Genomic DNA, 19,443 nt, shown 5'->3' with positions numbered 1-19,443 from the left:
TGAAGATGTTCAATCCCAAATCAGCTTAATGCCTTTCTCTGAAAGGCTTCACAGGTACAAAATACGAATGTTATCCAGACAGAAGTATTTAAATCCCATGCAAGAAGACAAAGGGAACAGATGAGCCATCTGCTGTTTCTTTGCCTCGGTCTATATTGGACAAACGGTCTTTCTCCAAAAAAACTTGTAAGCCTAAAGGGTCTGTCGCAGCAATAGCAATACTGTATGGTCAGTGGTATCTAAACATGCCCCTAAGTAAGTTGCCAGAAGATTCCTGGCACCTTGCCCCACACCCACCCTCTAGATTTTAAAAATAGCATTTTGTTATTGCAGGAATGAAACCAAAAAATGAAGATTTTGGCATGTTTTAGAATTGTAAGGCAGTGAGAACTACTCATAATTAGTACCCATGAAAAAGAAGCTCAGCGCGCTCATGCTGTCTCACTTTCTGTGTATATGTTGTTGCGGATGAATGACGAGTGATGTGCTTCACTTGTAAGAGAGAAGCAGCAGTATGTTTTATTGAGATAAGTTAGTGATTTAACAAAATTCAATCGTAGGTAAGACAGTGATTTAAGAAGGGTCAATGGAAAGGTTCACTTGGTTATTTACTGCGTGGAGGACAGAATCAGACAAAACCATAAAGGAGACCCTCCCGTTGAGTCACGAGGTTCAGAATGGACCCCCTTGCTTTCTGAACTCCTCCTCGAAGAGGAGTGTAGGTGTGGCTGAATCCGATCTTAGTCCCAGACTTGGTCAACAGTTTATGTGCACGATCCATCTGACCTACAACTTAGCAAAATTTGCAAAGCTTCAGCATGCTATTAGTCACTTAGAGAGGATCTGTCACAGGTAAGGAATCTCTCGACCTCGAGGAGTAACCTTGAGAAGCATCCCAACTCAAGGGGAGATTCATCACCGTGCAGCCAGCTGCCATGCAGGAGAGTTCAATGGGCTCTAGGCTGCTGCACTATTTATGGGCACAGAGTTTGACTCATGGGCATACGATATATGGTGTGGAGATGCACCTTTTTTGCTGACCTCATGCCATGTAGGAGAAAATATGCCCCTTTTTGCTGATCTCATGCTGGTTTCTGGCCTCACCGTTTGCAACCAGTATCATCACCTAGTTCCTCCTGGTCACCCTTGAGCACTGTCAGTTATTTGTAGTCAGTTGGAGCCCAAGATGAGGGAGTTGCACTCTGCCACGCTTTGGGCTTGAGATTGGGGTGGGGGGTAGTTGCACTCTGCCATATGTGTACATATGGCTCAGTTCTCTGTGGAAGGTGTAGGAGGAAATGCTTTTCCAAGGAGCAAGCAAAAATAGTATACAGCTATGTGACATGACCAGCTCTCTGTTTTTGAAATCTTGTTTGAGATAGTTAATGAACAGCACTAGGTGGAACTACCAATTTAATACTGAAGTAACTGTTTTTATCATGTGAAAGCTTTAATGTGAATGCCTAAACTGAGAAACTGCAAATAATTGCAGTAAGGACAACCCATCAGTAGCAGTTAACTTTTGGGTTCTATATGTGTTTTATTGGCAATAACAGGTCTGAAAGTGAAGTGGTATAAGGAGTAAAAGTTAGTCTAAGCTATTTTGGCTTCTAAAAGTTGGTGGTGGTGGTTTTTTTTTTTTTTTAATTTTATTAATAAATTCTTTTAACTAGTTATCATGGTAATTCTCAGTGATTTTCTTTTTTTCCTCAGGCATTAGCTAAAGAAGGGAGGAAAAAAAAGGAGCGCTGTTCATTCTTAAACCATAAAAAGCCCTCCTCATCTCTGATTCCAGTTGATCCTGTCCTTAAAGGTCAAACTTAAAATAGGTAGTACTGTCAAACTCTATTGTATTGCTTATGCAATTCTACTTTGTGGATAAAAGAAAACTATAGCCTCCAGGCTGTCTGTCTCCCAGTTTTAACAAATACTTTAGTCATTCAAAACAGCAATTTTAATAACTTTTCAGTATGTAAACTATGGGGAAAATTTTTAAAACAGTTTAATGCTAGTGGGCTAACCTGGAAACTTTGTAGGTGGTTTAGTTTCGTTAATAACATATTTGACTTCTCTTTGTTTGGTCAATTCTGCTATTTGTTTTTCAACTATAGTACAATGTATTGGCTTTCAAGTTACTTAATTGAATTGTTCAACTTTATAAAACTTCCTCATAATGTGTTAGATCCAGGTGTGTGTTTGCTTCTTTGATCTTACTTTTGCGGACTATAGATTCTTTACTAATGATGTCTTTTAGTTTTGGCGTACATAAAATACTCTGCTACGAAGGGGAGTTCTTGAATTCCTTTTCAGAGAAAGATTTTTAGCAATGGCAAAGACAGCTGTAAGAAGAGTTAATTGAAACTTAGGTCAAGGCCCCTTTTATCAAATTTAAGTACTTAACTGAAATGCCTGAATTGAGTGCAAAAAGCTTAAGAATTAGTAATTGCTCATTTGCTTCCTTTGTTGAGGTTGCTCTTGATTTGACTTGTAACAATAAAATATGTAAATGGAAAAGCATCTTAAACTAGTGCTGCAGTGATCTAAGCTTGCTAAGTAAAACTATGCCATTGCTCCTTAACCCTCTTCTGTTTATCAGAATTCATTTGCTGTCTCTTAACGCTTAGCTTTTCAGCTTTCTGTGTTAAGGGATTTTGCTGTTTTGTCGTCTTTCTTCTTGTGTCCTGTCTACTGTGGTTCTGATCTCTGGGTGGAACTTCTAAGAGCTTTAGTTGTACAAACGATGAATCTTTTTTCACTGACAGAGCAAGTTAGGATGGAAGAGACACTCTGGAAATTGGCCTGCTAGAAGACCCTCTGATTTAGAGGAGTACATGCAGCAGCTCCTCCTTCAAACTTTAGGTTCAAATGTATAGTTATTTCTTATAATTTGGCTTAAAAATTGTGGCTTGTTTTATTCTCTAAACCTATGGCAATAAAAGTAGGAACTTGGGCTTTCTCTGCAATGAACGTTTTGAAGAAAAATGGTATGTGATGAAAGCAGTGAATGAGTAGCAAAGGGTATCAGGGATCCATGTTGTTATCAGTTGTTTCTACTAAGGGAAGGACCCATAATGTTAAATACAACTTGTATTTAGCATTAGAGACTTGTCTTAAAATAAACCTAAGTTTTTTAAAAAGAGCATACTTTGTAGGAGATATTTTCAAATATTTTCTTTTTGGCTTAATTACTCATCTTAATATTTACACATTTCAAAGCCAATTTAGAATTTCTCAAATTGTCTTTTGGATGTCATACTCATGATTAACAAACACCTTCATTAAGCAAGGTATTTTTATAAGAAACATGTAGCTAAATCATGTGACGCCGCATCCCTGTTCCTACTAATAGTAGTAATCACTGAGCTTTTCTTTTGATGTTTCCTTAACTGCAGTAACTCTCCAAGTATCTTTGGAAGGAAGTATAATTCATCAATTAGTAATGCTTTGAGGCACCTCAGAGATTATTTGAAAATTAATCAGTTTCTATTTGGAGATGCTGTGAAAATACTTAGAAACAACAATGGTAAACAGTATTTGGCTGTTTCTTAATATCCAGTTTATCTCAAGGACTTTCTCGCCAGCTTTTTTGAGTTTATTAAGCTTCATATCGGTGTTTGGAAAGCACATATAAGGTGTAGATACTTGAGGCACATAATATATATTTTAAAGAAGAATAATCGTGAATTTTTCCTTAAAACAGAACTGATTAATTTAGATTGTTTAAGTTTACTTGATAATTTAAAAGAAAATTTGCAGTTGATTACTAAACATGGTTAACATAAGTTTAAATATTGGAAAATTATCTCTGCTGAATAGTAATCTTTAAGGACTTCCCTAGCAACGTAGAATTCAGGTAATGTACGTCTTTAGATACTGTTTGCCACTAACAATAATAAAAAACCAAAAGAATAAAACACACTTTCCGAACTCTGTAAAGTCTGAGAAGCAGATTCGTACATCATATGCTGATGAAACTGTTGGATTTAGTGGAATAATTTCTCATTTATGTTGTTGGCATAGCTGAAAAAAGAATAGGACTCTTCATTTTTCAGTTCTGTAGAGAATTAGATTTAAGGGTAGATGGCTATTTCTTCCTTCTCCATTTAGTCATAGGCTGCTTCCAGCAGAGCAGGTTGATTATCCCCCTCGGAAAGGAGGGAGCAGGGATTCTTGATTCCTGAAGATATTAACTCTATTTGTCTATGTTTCTACAAATGTTCAGGCAGTGGTGGTGTTTCTGTTTGCGCTTATTAAGCAATTTGTGGTCATTCCTTTCAGATGCAGATTGTTACTTACCTTCCCATTTTCAGTGTGTTACTGCTATATGTTCTATGTATTCTTCCTCTTTCGGTCCATTTACTGAAGTCCATATACCATCTCTTTCCTGCATTGCTTTCTTTACTTTGCCGTGTGAGATCCTTTATTCAGTCTTCGGTAGAATTGTCCAACATTTCATCTGTGAGGAACTTGGGCCTCTGCTTTTGATCATTGACTCTTCCATGGTTTTGACCACTGAACTACCAAGGCAGTTCTATGTTCCTCCTCAGTACCGTTCTAGGAACTGAATTCTGGTGCGTTAATCATGATCTGTAAATCTGAAATGGCCCTCTGGGATTCCTCCATGGTCTTTTGAAAGGATCTGTCAAGGTTCAGTTGCTTTAAAGACCACTTGTTATTCTTAATGCTTTAATCAGACATTTGGAATAACTTGAGAGACTTCTGGATTTTGACCGTAGAACACCTCATACCAGAAGGGGGGGACCCTCAACTTGAGAGAAGAAATTTCTGTTTGGGATTGTTAGACATCCGATTTATTGTCTTTTGCAATTGCAGAGATATTTATGTAGTTAGTCAGTGTTGTGCAGGTTGGTTCTGAGTAGAAATGATATTTCTTTCCATGGAAAAGGCAGGGTGGGTAGTTTCTGACATTTCTTCATTACATGCTCTTGTTGATCATATGTATTGTGAAGTGTTTGAACGTTTCATGTGTTGTTTATAGCTGATAATATAAATTGAAAAAAACATAATGAATTATCTTTCCATCTGTGTATATATACGTATGTGTATGTTTATATATTTTATATATACCTTTTGCCCTGGCATCTGTGTGCCTAAAGAATGTTGGAAAAAAAGCAATAAATCAATTACGTTTGCCAGCTTGTACAACATACTTCAACACTTACCCTATATTTTGTGGAGAGTGTTCCCTTTATGTAACCAATAATGGAAAATAAGTAGCCATTAAAGGACTGTAAAAATAGTCTCTTACTGGCTGTGCAGTGCCAGACTGCTTTATTGTGCTGACTTAATTGTTTTTTTTACAAGAAGCATGGCTGTGCTATACTAACATAGTTAAAATACGTAGGTTACCCGTAAGGACTTCAAAAGAAAGTTCTAGCCTTCCCTTCATGGAGGTGTACATGGTATTTGCTTGATCTCCAGAGATTTATTTTCAAATGAATTGTTTTCTTTTTGGCTTTTACTAAGTTCAAATATCTCACTTTAGAAATTGCGGTTCTTAGTCGCAGCATTCCGGAATGTGTCAGCAATATTTTGCAGAACTGAAAATGCGAATTCAAGTATGCCTGTACTGCCTGTACAAGTAGCTGAGGTGGTTCAGTAAGCTTTCCCACAGACTTTGAGAAGAAGTTTTAAAATATGTTGTTGTGAGATGTTTTGCTGCTTGAGCAGGCAAGTTTTTACTTTGGATTTATGTCAGACAGTGTTTGGATGGAAGTGAGAAGTCAATTAAAATGCACAAAACATAAATAATTTTTAAATGTAGTAGTTACATAAAATAATGTAAAACATAGCAGATATCTAAAGGGAGGAAATTTTTTTAAACTACCTGTTGCATTTACAGCTATGGTTTATACATACATACATACACACACATGCCATTATATATATGTGTGTATGTGTCTATGTAAATATTTGTAAAGGAATATCTGCAGGTGATAAATTGAGCATATTTCTGCTATAAACAGTAGATATCAGTATTTTAGAACTAGTTAATCTCAACTTCTCTCTCGCTCTCTCTAATACATTGTTAGAAGCAGAAAAGCTTAATTTTTTCAGTTAGTGCAGTTTATTGAATCACTAAGCTGAAAATATTGTAAGGACCAGCACTAGTTCTACTGAAGCTGGTGTTGCACCTCAGTAGGCTCTGGTTCCTTGTCCTTTGCCAGCAAAATAGGACCATATAAAAGATGAGCTGAAAAAAGGATGCAGTTCATACTCACATACAGAAGAGGAATGATCTATATCACAGAATGGCCAAGGTTGAAAGGGACCTCTGGAGACCCTCTAGTCCAACCCCCCTGCTCAAGCAGGGTCACCTAGAGCACATTGCTCAGGATTCTGTCCAGGCGGGTTTTGAGTATCTCCAGGGAAGGAGACTCCACTACCTCTCGGGGCAACCTGTGCCAGTGCTCTGTCACCCTCACAGGAAAGAAGTTTTTCCTCAGGTTCAGATGGAACTGCCTGTGGTTCAGTTTGTGCCCGTTGCCTCTTGTCCTGTCGCTAGGGACCACACAGAAGAGTCTGGCCCCATCCTCTCGACACCCTCCCTTCAGATACTTGTAGAGGTTGATGAGATCGCCTCTCAGTCTTCTCTTCTCCAGGCTAAACAGGCCCAGCGCTCTCAGCCTTTCTTCATAGGAGAGATGCTCCAGTCATCCCTTAATCATCTTCATAGCCCTATTGTTCCTAACACTATCTTGCTTGCTTTTAAATATTTCTTTCAGTGGAGGTCTGTATCTTCCCTCTGACGTTTTTTTTTCCTACTTCCTTTTACATGCTACTAGGTGTTTTTTGTTTTTTGTTTTTTTTTTGGACACTATTTCTATTGTAACTATATTTTGATCTGACCTTAGCCTCTTCTGGACTCAACAACTATGGTATATTCATTTTTTCACGCACCTTTTCTTTGATTTTTACCCCTTTTGCTCCTTTGGATGCTCTCTCAGTTGGTGTTGCAGTTAGATGCTCAAAAGAAACAATGCTCCACCTGAGACCTTGCCAGAAAACAAGGATAGTGGAAGGATTACCTTTTATGCTTAATGGATTGTCCTGTGTTTCTGCATCCCGTTATGATGATCACCTTTTATCAGCAACATGATGTTGTTTACTTGTGTTCTGTTGGTGATCCTAGATGACTTTCTGAAGATCAGTTGTTCCTCATTCTCAGTGTGTTCAAGCAATTACTCCTGCAGCAACAAAGAACTTCTGACCGTTCCTTATTCATATTCTTCTTGTCACTTCTCCAGGTTGGCAGTGCTGTTTTGAACTGAAATCTTGTTCTCCTGACGTACTTTTAATCCCCTTAGCGTATGCCTCTGCAAATTTAATAAATTTATTCTTATGGATGTATTCGTCCTGAGCTTTTTTTGAAGTCCGTCTGCTCCCTTCAAGAGCACACCTTTGGCACACAGCTAGGATGGTTATACACTTCATCGAGTGTACCTTCAACATTATCCCAGCAGGCCTTGCACCTTCAGATAGACTTACGCCATGACTTGAATCACACACAACATTCCTCTCTCTCTCTCTCTCTCTCTCACAAACACACATACACACACACTCGTTTGCTCACTCACATAATAGCATCGTGTTATTAAAATACCATCTGATGCTTGTTGCTTCTGATGCAAACCTCAACAAATAATTGTTTTTATATATTTTTGAGCAGCAGAGTTACTAAATTAGACCTGGATGATTTGGAAACAGTAAGTGGAAGGAAGTAGTAAGTGTAGCTTTCAGTTGATCTTACTGGTGAAAGTTAATGCAAAAAAAAAAAAAAAAGGCGATAAGCATCTTGGTTTTCTTCATACCTCATTGAAAGCTTTATTTCTGTACTGAATAACAAGTCAACACATTCTTTGGTCTTTCTCTTATTAATATTTGCAGGCTAATATTGTGTTATCTTTGTCATCTCTTGCTAGTTATATTTTTATCCTGGACTTGACCTTTTCTGGTTGTGTCCTTGCATGCTATGCTCTGTTAGACTTATCATTAGCAATCAGGCTGTCTGCTTTTTCTATATGCTGCTTCATTGTATTTGAGCTTAATGAAGAGCTTCTGAAATAGCCAGATTGATCTCCTATTGCATTGCCAATCCTTCTCTCTCATCAAGGGCATAATTGTAAAATATCCTAATATCACTTCTTTAAGATAAGTGCCAATTCACCTGTATTCCTGTGACGCGCCACTAGAGGGGCATCCGGGATTCTTTCGGATTCCGGGGTTAGTTGCGCTGAACTCGAGAGATCATCTTTTGTCAGATGTAAGAATTTATTAGATCTAAGCAGTTCTACAGATATGACGGACACTGGACAACACTAAACAATTAACAACAGACAATCTACAAGTGTAACAAAGCTAAGAAGTATAGTAAAGAATTAAAACCAGAGCAGACTACACATATTAGAGCTCTATGGTTAAGCCACGGAAGCACAGTACAGTGACTGCTCTCGGATGCACGGTATAATGAACCGCTCTCGCCCTTTCCTTGTCCTTATGGGCCACCCCTCCAGTATAGTTTTCCCCGGGTTATTCTCACCGCGCTCGAGCTGCGCCAAGAGGATTCAGGTTCTCCCTGGCACTTGACGTCAGGGGTGTCCCCGCTGATGGGTGGGTTGTCGGGTCTGCAGGCCAGCTGACGGTGAGTCCGAGTCCACATCCACACAGAGGTATGTGGCTTACTTCCTTTTATCCTTCCTGGGCTTAGTTCATTATTCAGTCAATCAGTGCCAGACCATGGTTGAACAATGGAACAGATCGCCTCAGGTGATAACAGTATGGATGCCAACAGGATGGTCAACAGAATGCTTAGCAGTACGGTCAGCAGCTATCGGTGCACACGTTCAGCAGCTGTCAGTGCGTGCATGCAGAGGCTATTAGTACACACATGCAACAGCTATCAGTACGAAATTCCAGGGTACCTAGATGCTTACAGTGAGGGTCTGTGGTGTCACTTCTCCTTTGCTGACTAGGTTTGCTCTGCACTCATGAGGCTATGGCAACCCCACAGTGTGGTGGCTCTGGCCGTGGTGCACCCGGGGTTCCTCAACTCTTGGGGAGCACCCCAGAGCAAACCCCTCTTCTACGGGCTGCACCATCCTGAGTCCCACGGTTGCCTGTGTGGCGCCTATCAACTCCTTTTCCGTTCCTCCTTAGGTTTTCCTTTTCTGTGCAATTTTACCAACTAATTTTCTTAGACAATTGAAGTTTGCCTCCTTGATGAACGTAGGAAGGAGAGTGAAGAGTAAAATAAAGACTGAGAATGACAAAACAACCCAAGTTTCCTTCCAGCCCAGCTTTCTCCTAATGTTTCTTCCTGTTTACTAGAAGAAAAATCTGGAAGAATTTCATTTGTAGCTGTTTTTTTCCTGCCTGCTTTATCTGCCTGCTCTAGCAAGGGTGTGTTTTATACTCTGGCTGTACTGTTGTTACTTCTGGGCAAGTGTTTGTATCTTTGATGTATAGGGCACAGCTTCCTCCTCGCCCCTTGGCCTGTTCTTTCTAAACAACTATTTCTTTTCACAGTAAGATTAGAGAATGGGGATGAGATGGGTTTTCAGTATAATCTACTTGTGCAGTTTTACTGAGGAGTGTAATTGGGACTTTGGTACCCCATTAGTACCAATGGATGGCATATGTGCTTTGACATAACAGGAAGTGATTGTATCTGTATGATTTCATTCTTGCCTCCCCAAGGACATTGGGGGTTTCAGGTATCCTTGACTCTGAGTGGCTGCACCAGATCTTGTTCACAAGTGCTGGTACTATGTAAGCTATAAGCAATTACAAAGAAAAGATTTTTTTTTTCTTTTTTTCTGGATTAATCTGCATTTTGCTACCTTTGAAGCTGTAATGCTCCTACTTAAGAATTTGGTCTACTATATTTTTATATTAGCAACTAGGAAAAGTAGCTGAACAACTTGTTTTCCAGTGGCAGGGCTGTTATAGTTATCCTCAACGTATAAGTAGATTATTAATGCTTGCCCTATTATTAAAAATAAAGCATGCCTGGGGCAGTTTTTTCATATATATATTAAAGTCTGATTTAAAAGAAAATTATGGTCTGTATTTTTGTAATCTTTATTTTACCCTGTCGTATTAAAAATGCATGGAAAACATAGAACTGTTCAAATACCACAAAGTTGGGCCGACTACAAGAAGCTAGACACATTAATACAAGAACTTTATACTCTGTCAGTAGCCGAGCAGCCAAAACTAATTATTGTGCCTTGAAACAGAATAGTGGAGATTTTTTGCTTCATCAGGAGCCATCATGAGGCTGTTATTCCATTCTGCTTTTCTGTCTGAATTTGAGTGCCCAGCATGCTCAAGTAACTCTCTAGTTGGGGCTTGCTGAAAAACGCTGCGTGTTATCCCATACCAGATGATCCTGATAGTCCCCTTCTGTCTGGGCCTGCATAGGGATGGATATAAGAAAGGATTTTGCTGGCTTTACAGATGCTGAGAACTTGCTTTATGCCTCAGAATAATAATTAAAAGAACTCTGTAGAGTTGTGCAAAATTGGGGGGTAGGGCAAGAGGTCTGAGAGGTCTGTCTTAATATATTTAACAACATGGATTGTCTTATATTTCATATGTAACTATCAATATGCCGTATCCATCAGGCTGTGGAAAAGCTTTCTGCCAGGTATCTCCAAAGTTAGGCAACTGTCAAACTTTCATAATTCAGAAGCTGTTTTCTAAAAGAGTACAAATTAGAGTTGTAGCTTAGAAGACCACTGATGAGAGTTGCAATAGAGATTTTACCACAGGTTAGTGAAACCTGTCTGTCCTGACCAAAGGAGAGAGAAATCCAACTAGTAAAATATAAATAAAAACATCATATGTGGCTACTTTTCTGTAAGTTACAAATTACAAAAAATATATATATTTTATGTATGTATTATCTAGAGTAGGAGAAGCCCTTACAGTTACATGCCAGACAGATGAATGTGTAGAAAACGAACAAGAATAAAATATAGAATATTATTTTTAATTAGTTTTGCTTTTCTGTTTGCTAGCTAATCTGTACTTGTGAACTACCTAGCTAGTCAGCAGTTGCCAGTTTTCAAACTGGATGCTTTTTTCATTTGCCACCAGGCACACGAGGGAGGTCAGAATATTTTGGCATAACGCTCAGGAACACTGGAGTAAGCATAAAACTATGTGGAAGAAATCTTAGTGTACATTGAGGATATAAGAAGGAATTGGCTTTATTTTATGTGATGCGAGATGACAGTGGAGACTGAATGGTTGTAGGTATTCCTGTGGCAGCGATTTGGAGGATGTGGAGAGGATTTGACAGTGTTGCCATGAAGTATCTAAGAGGCATCTCTAGGACATGAGGCTCTACTGGCTTTGCAAGTTGCAGATCCCCTCTTTTTACTTGTGTATCATATTATCTATGTATCATATTATACGTACTTTGAAAAAGTGGAAAAATTTTCACATACGAACAAAAATCTACATTAAAACAGGGATATGGGTTAAGGTCATCCTTCCTGATTTTAAAGGAAAATATAGTGTGCTGTAATGACTATATGATCAGGAAGCCCAGGATGATCATTGGATAAGGCACTGTAGCAAAGTTTCATTATCCTGTCATCTACAGCAGTGGAACCGCTATTAAATACCTTCATATAGTATGTTTTCCTAGTGGATATCTACTATGTATTAATATTTTATTAAAAGGAAGAAAAAGAAAATCCGTAAGTGTTCTGAAGTGATGGACCCATTAACTTATTGGACTTGGATAACATTGGAATGGAAAGTTTTCCCTAAAACTCACTATTATTATTTGGCCTTTTGTAGTTGGCATCTATTTTTATTAAATTGTTAACAAAAAGATACACTACATATTTAATAATTTCTAGTAAGATTAATGTATCATCTAAAATCAGAAGTAAACAGCCAGAAGAGGCTTTAATAAATCTTAGAATCTTCTTCATATTAAAAATACGTTATTTTCTAATATTCCTCTTTACTACTGTTTTTTCCTTTTACTACTGAATTCACAGATGGCATAGTACACCTACTTTAAAAATCAAGTTCAGCATTTTGAATAATAAAAACATACATTTAAGTGAAATTAGTTCCAATATTTTGTTCTTCCTTTCAGTGTTTGAGCTGTTTCTCTGTCCTACTTGTTTTCCTGGTTTTAGAAATGAAATATGCCTAACTGGAATAAGTACTGAGTTTCTAGTTGTATTTTCTCCTTACCTATTCACTGTTGGATTATATAGAAGATGATTGTTAGATAGATTGTTCTCCCCAAATCTTTTACCAGTCCAAAAATGTTTTTAAAAACTCACAGCTTTATGAAAGTGGTATTTTTATGAGAGTGATGGATGTTGTGCTTTTACTCTAAGAGTAATTTATATCTTCTTTTTCTGAGAAAATCCACATTGCAAAAAAGCCTCTTTGGAGATGGTTAGTGAGAGAAAGGTCCAAAATGCATACTTGAATATTGTATGTTGGGGGTTTCTTAATGACAATTTGTCTTGTTTCTCAGCCATATTATGTCTGAATACGTAAGGATGACGGATACAGAGCGTGATCAGATTGATCAAGATGCTCAGATATTTATGAGAACGTGTGCAGATGCCATTCATCAGCTGAGAACAGAAGGTAAACTGAGGAACTGCTACATATTTTTTCTTGGTTACTGATAAGACCTAATATAATGCTAAACATTGGATGATATTTTAGAATCTGAAATGCTTTTGGAAAAGCAGAACAGTAAAGTCTCTTTTCTTTTTTGTTTGCACCTGCGTAATCCCGTTGACTTGGTTAGTGCTATACTTGATTTATTTCAGTGTTAGTTGAAAGGAGAAGCCAGCCCATAGAATTTTATTTGTTCAAATACTCAAATACACTAGTTAGTGTGAAAATGATACGAGTCTTAAATATTTACTATTTAAATAGTAATTCAGCACTGTGGCACAGAGACTTTGACAAGCTAGAAAGAGACAACTATAGATTTTTTTTTTGAGTTTTGGTTCATCTGTAATGCATTAAAAATATACACTGTCTTCCATGTTTGGGATAATCAAATCACTGAATGCAATGGAATAAATTCTATGTCATAGTTCTTTAAAGATTTTAATCAAATACAAACATTTTCTTGAATTGATAAGTTTAGCTCCTAGAAATTTGAGCAGTAGCAAAAGACAGAGCTCAGTGGTCGTTCTGGCAGTAAATATTGTATGTTTCCCTCTTCCCTCCTCCCCTTTTTTTTAAACAGAAAATTTACCCAGGATAGCAAGAGACATCAGTTTCATTATGAAAAAGTACTAATGCTTTTGCTTTTCCTGATGTGGCTGTTGAACGTAGGCATTTTTGACAACTTGAGGATGAGGTGAAACGTTTACAAAACCATCTTATGGGAGTTCGAGAGCTAACTTCTATTTTGCCATTTTCAAACTGAATTGCTTCATGTGTGTGTTTTTTCAGTATCTGAAGATGAATTTTGAATTACAGGAGAAGGAAAAAATACTTCCACTGGTAATTCGTTGCCTTCAAAATGAAGGCACTTATTGGGGATGAGACTAGAACGTAGAGTGTATCCATCCTTTTTGTAAATTTCAATTTACTGCTGTGTCACGTGGAAACACGCGGTACGTTTCCTAGAAAGTAAGCCTTCTGTCAGCGTAGCAGCGTGGGCTAAGTACACCCAAGATTTTCGTCAGCTTTGAAATGCCGTTCAAACATATTTGCAGCGTGATTCAGAATCATTGAAAGAAATTCATGCTTAAGAACTTTGTGGTATCAAAATAAGGCACTTTATGAATTAAAAGGCTGCTTGACACAATACAAATCAAATGTATATAATCTAAATACTGGAGAACTTGAAATGCTAGAATTTCAACATCCTAAGCAAGCCAAGTCTCTAGATCTGTTTTGCCATGCTTAACTTGATGGCATCTCTTCTTGTTTGGAAATTGTAGACATAATATGACTTAGTGGCGCATGTGAAGAATAAGCCTTCAAGAATCAATAAAATAGAGATTGTATGACACTAAGTGGTTTAGGGTTTTGCTGTATGGTAATAATTTGCTGTTTTACAGATCTATAGTTAAAGTATAGCTATGTTAAAAATATATTAAATGTTAAATAGGCTATTGAATTCAGCTTGCCCATAAACTAAAAAAGCAGACTTTTGTTTAGCACAATATGAAGTTAACAGTTTATGTCTGTCTTTTGCATTTCAGCACACAAGGATGTCCAGTCTGCTCAGGTGAAGGAGCACAGAACAGCTGTCTTGGACTTCATTGAAGATTATTTAAAAAGTACTTAACGTGTTTTTTCTGCAATGTTGAATGGTTAAAAATGAATGCTTGACTGGTGTTTCCAAGAAAGAAATCACGCTGTTCTGACCTTAAATTTTGTTTTATGGTGTTTTGAACAGGAGTGTGTAAGCTGTACTCTGAACAAAGAGCCATCCGAGTTAAGCGAGTAATAGACAAGAAGAGACTGTGAGTAGTGTGTCCTCATTGTCAAAAAAAAAAAAGTTTAACTGTACCCTTAGTTTATAGAAGGTTCAAGGGAACAATTATTCATGTTTAGAATCTAATGAGATTCCTTTAGATGGAAATCCGTAGTTGGACATTCCACTTCCACTCTCAGCAGGTGCGTTCCAAAGCTCTCTTGTGTTTCCAGTATGTGGGAAGTTGTCTGTAAATGTCAGAATGCTAATATATACTGTTGTGTTTTTCATATATGTAAATGGTTAAACCACCAAATCAATAAAATACGGGTTAATAAACCTGTTGGAGTTCTACAGAGAGATCAAAATGCTTCCATATGTTCCGTTAATAATAATCTGTGTAAAATCGAGTGTGGAATCCTGCACATTTATAGCATGCCTCAAAGATGTTGTTCAGGATACCAAGATACCATCTGTTTAGGTACAAGAAATGTTCACTTTTCTCTCATTCTCTCTCTTTAAAGCCACCACCTTTCTCCTAAAGCAAGTGATTAGATTGCGAATACATGCTACTCGAAATGGTGGGGGTTCATGCTGTGTAGAAACCTGATAAAAATCAAAACTTTTTAATTGAAAGGAAGCAGTTTCTGCTTCCTATCATCATGGCATACATTCAGACCGCTAACCTGGCGGTAAAAAAGTCTAGGAGAAATTGAAGATATGTGCTAGCTTTTTTGTCTATTTTTTTTCTAGCCAAGTATCCAAAACAGAGCATTTAGCAAGTTTCTTCTGCTGCACACTGTCAGGTGTGAGAGTGACAGTGAGTATGCACAAGCTTGCAAGCTTGTAACTTCTTTAATACCTTAGAAGACCTCTTTTTTCTTCTCAGTCTGCGGTATTTGAACTCTAGCCTGAAGTTCCCTTACAGGCATTCTCCTATAAAAATAAGGAATTTTATAACACATACATCAACGGATAAATTCTTGAGTATATTTCCAGGAACTGATGCTGCTCAGTTTGGTGTTTGACAAGATCAGCTATTTACATTAAAACTAGAGAGATGTATTCAGAAATCCAGAAAGGAAGTACGCTTTACTCGGAGTGATTCAGCATGATTGAACATAATTGAATTCACTCAAATTTCTCCTCCTGGCACATGAATAATAGGAAAAGCCAAAAACAATGAACAAAATGTACTAAACCAGCTTTGAAATTTGGTAAGAAGTAAAGTAATTATGAAAGAAAAGAAAGATAAGCCCTTGCTAGTCTTTAACTCCTGTAACTTTTCAGGAAAAAAAAATATAGAAACAAACTGTGTGATATTTTTTGTGCGCAAGAATGCGTAACCTCATCAGTATTCTTCATGCTAAAGAACTTCAAGGGAAGATAGCATGGTCTCTGCAGTTATGTAGTTGGCTAACAAGTATCAGCTATTCTGTTTGCTGTGCTTCCGCTACTGCTTGCATATGAAATCCCAGTTTCAAGTTTTCTCAGAGGGCTACACGGGGGGGGGGGGGGGGGGGGGGGGGAGTCAATCTGATGTACGCTAAACATAGAGCAATGAAAAAGAGCTATGTCAGAAGTTAAAATATCACTTAATTAAGCAGCAATAAGGCATGAAAAAATAACCCAAAAGATGCAGTTCCTGTATGTAATATTGAAGGATACTTGTATGCCTCTTATGTACAGATACGAGAACTAGAAAACAGATGTTAGCCAGGTGGAGCCCGTATGCATTGCAGATGTGATGTAATGGCTAAATTGCCATTTAAATGAAAATACAATTTTAATAAATCATGAGGTGTGAATCAATTTTTCTGATGACTTGAAGAAATATTGTCATCTTTCATATGTCTTCAGCTAATTGATTTTGTAATTTCCCCAAGAATTTCAGTAGATACTTTATGTGATAATAAGTATATATTCTGTCACTTAAATGAAGGAGGGTTTCTTTAAGTAGTTCATTTCAATTAAAAATTAATAACATGCCTGCAAACTTTACGTTAGTATATTGTGGAAAGTCAGGACAACAAACAATAAAGGAGTACATATATTTTAAAATAAATTAAAAAATAGATCAAGCGCAGATCTTCTTTCCTGCAATTTAGTCAACATAAAATATATGCTTGTTAGACAATACGGAAAGATTTGCCGTAAAAATTTACTTCATTGTATTTCTTTTTATATAGATAACATTCTAAATTCTTCAACTAATTGCCTGAGTGTTACAATTTTCTTAAGTAATATAACTTACCTTTATGTGTTAACTCACCTTTTTTTGGTAAAAATGTCTGCCAGTTACATTGGACTGGTTCCCAATAACGAAGTCTTGAGAGCAGAAATGCACCCAGTTTTTTCTGTAAAGGTATCTTGTTGCAACGTTTTTATGCTTATGGATATTCAAAGTTAACATTTCATTTCAAATTGTAAGCTGCTTTTCCTGCTAGAATTTCTGATGAATGATGTGTGCAATTCTTAAAAAGAGAACATAGCTTTTATTCCAATAAAGCTGATTTTTATTATCTAGGGAATTGGCATTTTATTAGTATCAGAACTATTATTTGAAGTGCATGGGCCTCCAGAAAAGTCTTTTTTTTTTTCTTTTTTTTTTTTTTTGTCCTCAGTGTTAGTAAAAATTTAAGACTTGAGGCAGGGGTAGATAAGAGGATTTTTTGTGAATTTGCCCAAACCTTACCATTATAACTAAGAAGGATTCCTTGTTACCCTTCATCTTGTTGAAATTCAGTAGTCACTCAGTGATGACTAATGCATTATATTCTGTTTTCCCCTCAACGTTTTCTAATTAACAGTTAGAATTTAGACACAATAAAAAGAAGGAAAGGAACACAAAATGCAACACCTTCTGTTAAGCAGCAGGGGAAGACTGCAGATCATAATGAGATTAACTGCTGATTATATTTGGGAGGGGAGGAAGTGATGAAGGTGGCACAGCAGGTGATTCAGCCTGTCACTGTTTTTCAATCCTTTGTGTTCTTGAGCTGCAAATTTTCACCAACCTTCCAAAGTCTTAGTGTGTTCCTTAGCTTCTCTAATAGCGCAACTGGTAGGCATTTAAGTATCTACTGTATAGCTGTTAGAGAGTTCATTGTAGGCAAAAGTAAACCACAGTAGTCTACTGAATAAAACATATTGCTATTAATCTTAAATCTTTCGGTGCTTTGGTGAAACAATTTACTTTATAATCACTGAATATGCTTACCACATTTTGTATTGACTTATTATTAAAATTATGTGGCAGGGTTTTAGATGTAGTATGTATCTGTCCATTGCATACAGTTCTTCTAAATGATCTGTTGCATCTTTTGGCAAAAAGGGTAAGGATCAGTTTCATTCTGGTTAAACCATTCTTGTTAGCTAGTTGACTAAAAATATTTGTTTCCAAAGTAGTTCATTTTGTTGTATTTTATAACTTTTCGATGTTAATTGGCAATATAAAGCAAGATTGTAAATGTTACTTGGAAGAAAAAGTAGTAGAGTTGTCTATTGCTACTAAAAACTTTCCGGTATGACTGGACTGTTTTAGGAAGAAAAAACACATAAGATTTGATATTTTAACACACTAGGTTTTGGAAAGGAAGTTTTAATAAAATATCTGTATCTTTATGCTATCACCTTCAAAATTCTCCTCAACTCTAAGCGTGTAATGTGTTTTATTCAGAAGTGTTCTTCGTGCTTTCTTTGCTTTCGTAATAATATCTGGTGAAAGTTGTAAAGTACCTTTTGTATCTTGGTTGGGAAATTTTTAATGAGAACTTTGCAAGGCCAGGTTAAAGTTTGTTGAATTTTTAAGTAATTGGTGGTGGTTCCCATTTTAGAGCAATCCAGTTGTATAAAGTCGTTTAAAATACAGGTTCCTGTGCTTCTAGGTCCAGACTTGAACCTGAGCAGAGCAACGTGTCCAAATCGCCTCTTTCCCCTGAAAAACTTTCACAGAATTCTTTAGATGATTCTGAAGAAAAGCTTTCTGCTGAGGAAAGCAACGGTAAGAAGAAAATCTAGTTAGATTTTATTTGTGGCAAGCACTGTCCTCCATTCAGTAGTACTTTCTTCATATTGCAAGGGCTACTATAAGGCTTCTTCCTGTGACTTGCAGTTTTTTATTTTCTTTTCCCCTGGCTTGATCAGGCTTTTGTGAAGTGCGTTGGGAGACTGAGGAGGAAGAATCTTGAACTTTGGCACGTTTCAGGTGCACTCTCCAACCAGCTGAAAAAGACTTCTGGTGTCTTGCTGGATTGCCTCTTCCTCACAATAATCTCTATGTGAACTTTCCTCTTTATTTAATTTTTTTTTTAGTGTCCCTCTATTATATGTGTTCTGAGAACTGTCTAGATTCTTTTCACTGATGGAATGAAATTGGAAAGTAGCTCAGCTGCCCTCTAGGAACGCTTTCTGGTATTTAAGCTTGGAGATTTTGAGTTGGGCACCTCTAGAGCAGGATTTGGAACACAAAGGTAGAACGTGCTTGTAGAAGGGAGGTTACTTGGAGGCCAGATCCAGTAACTTAGGGAACGTTTTTCTCTGGAGCGTTAAATCTCCTTGCTGGAAAGATTGCATCTAGTGTTGCAGTAGGCAGGAAATATTCCAAGTCCAAAGCAGTATCTCTGATCACAGTTCATTTTTAGCTAGTGCTGTTCTTGATAGTACTTGTGAATGTCGGTTGTGATTCCCTAAAGGCCTGCTTGTGACGCTGTGGGATACAAGTCCCTTCTCTCACCTATTTCTCAGAGTGGCCCTTTGGTCTGTTTTGGGATGTGTAAAGTGACAGAACTTCCTTGCCAGGTGCCTTTCTGAGAAACAGCAATGCGCAGGTTCAGGTTTCATGCCCGAGGAGAACTCTTGTTTCTGGGATTCCAGCGCTGCTTTCCCTGGCTTGAATTCTGCTGTCTGCTTGTCTAGGGGAGCCTGAAATACGATGCGATTACAGTGTGAAAATTTTTTCGGATAGAAACAGAAAATGTGTGGAACATGACGTTACG

General features: G+C 37.3%; 1 protein-coding gene across 1 annotated transcript in view; it reads left to right on the top strand.

The window, feature by feature from the left end:
* Positions 1-19,443, top strand: part of STX18 (syntaxin 18) — a 73,300-nt gene that overhangs the window by 37,942 nt on the left and 15,915 nt on the right. Inside the window, exons 3-6 of the mRNA XM_068943387.1 lie at positions 12,533-12,648; positions 14,232-14,309; positions 14,429-14,495; positions 18,334-18,449. Coding sequence (XP_068799488.1) covers positions 12,533-12,648; positions 14,232-14,309; positions 14,429-14,495; positions 18,334-18,449 — 377 coding nt within the window. The remainder of the gene's footprint in view (positions 1-12,532; positions 12,649-14,231; positions 14,310-14,428; positions 14,496-18,333; positions 18,450-19,443) is intronic.

This window comes from Struthio camelus, chromosome 4 (genome assembly GCF_040807025.1).
Source record: "Struthio camelus isolate bStrCam1 chromosome 4, bStrCam1.hap1, whole genome shotgun sequence".
Lineage (NCBI taxonomy): Eukaryota > Metazoa > Chordata > Aves > Struthioniformes > Struthionidae > Struthio > Struthio camelus.
The sequence above is the reverse complement of the archived record's forward strand: the minus strand, read 5'-3'. Positions and strand labels throughout refer to the sequence as shown.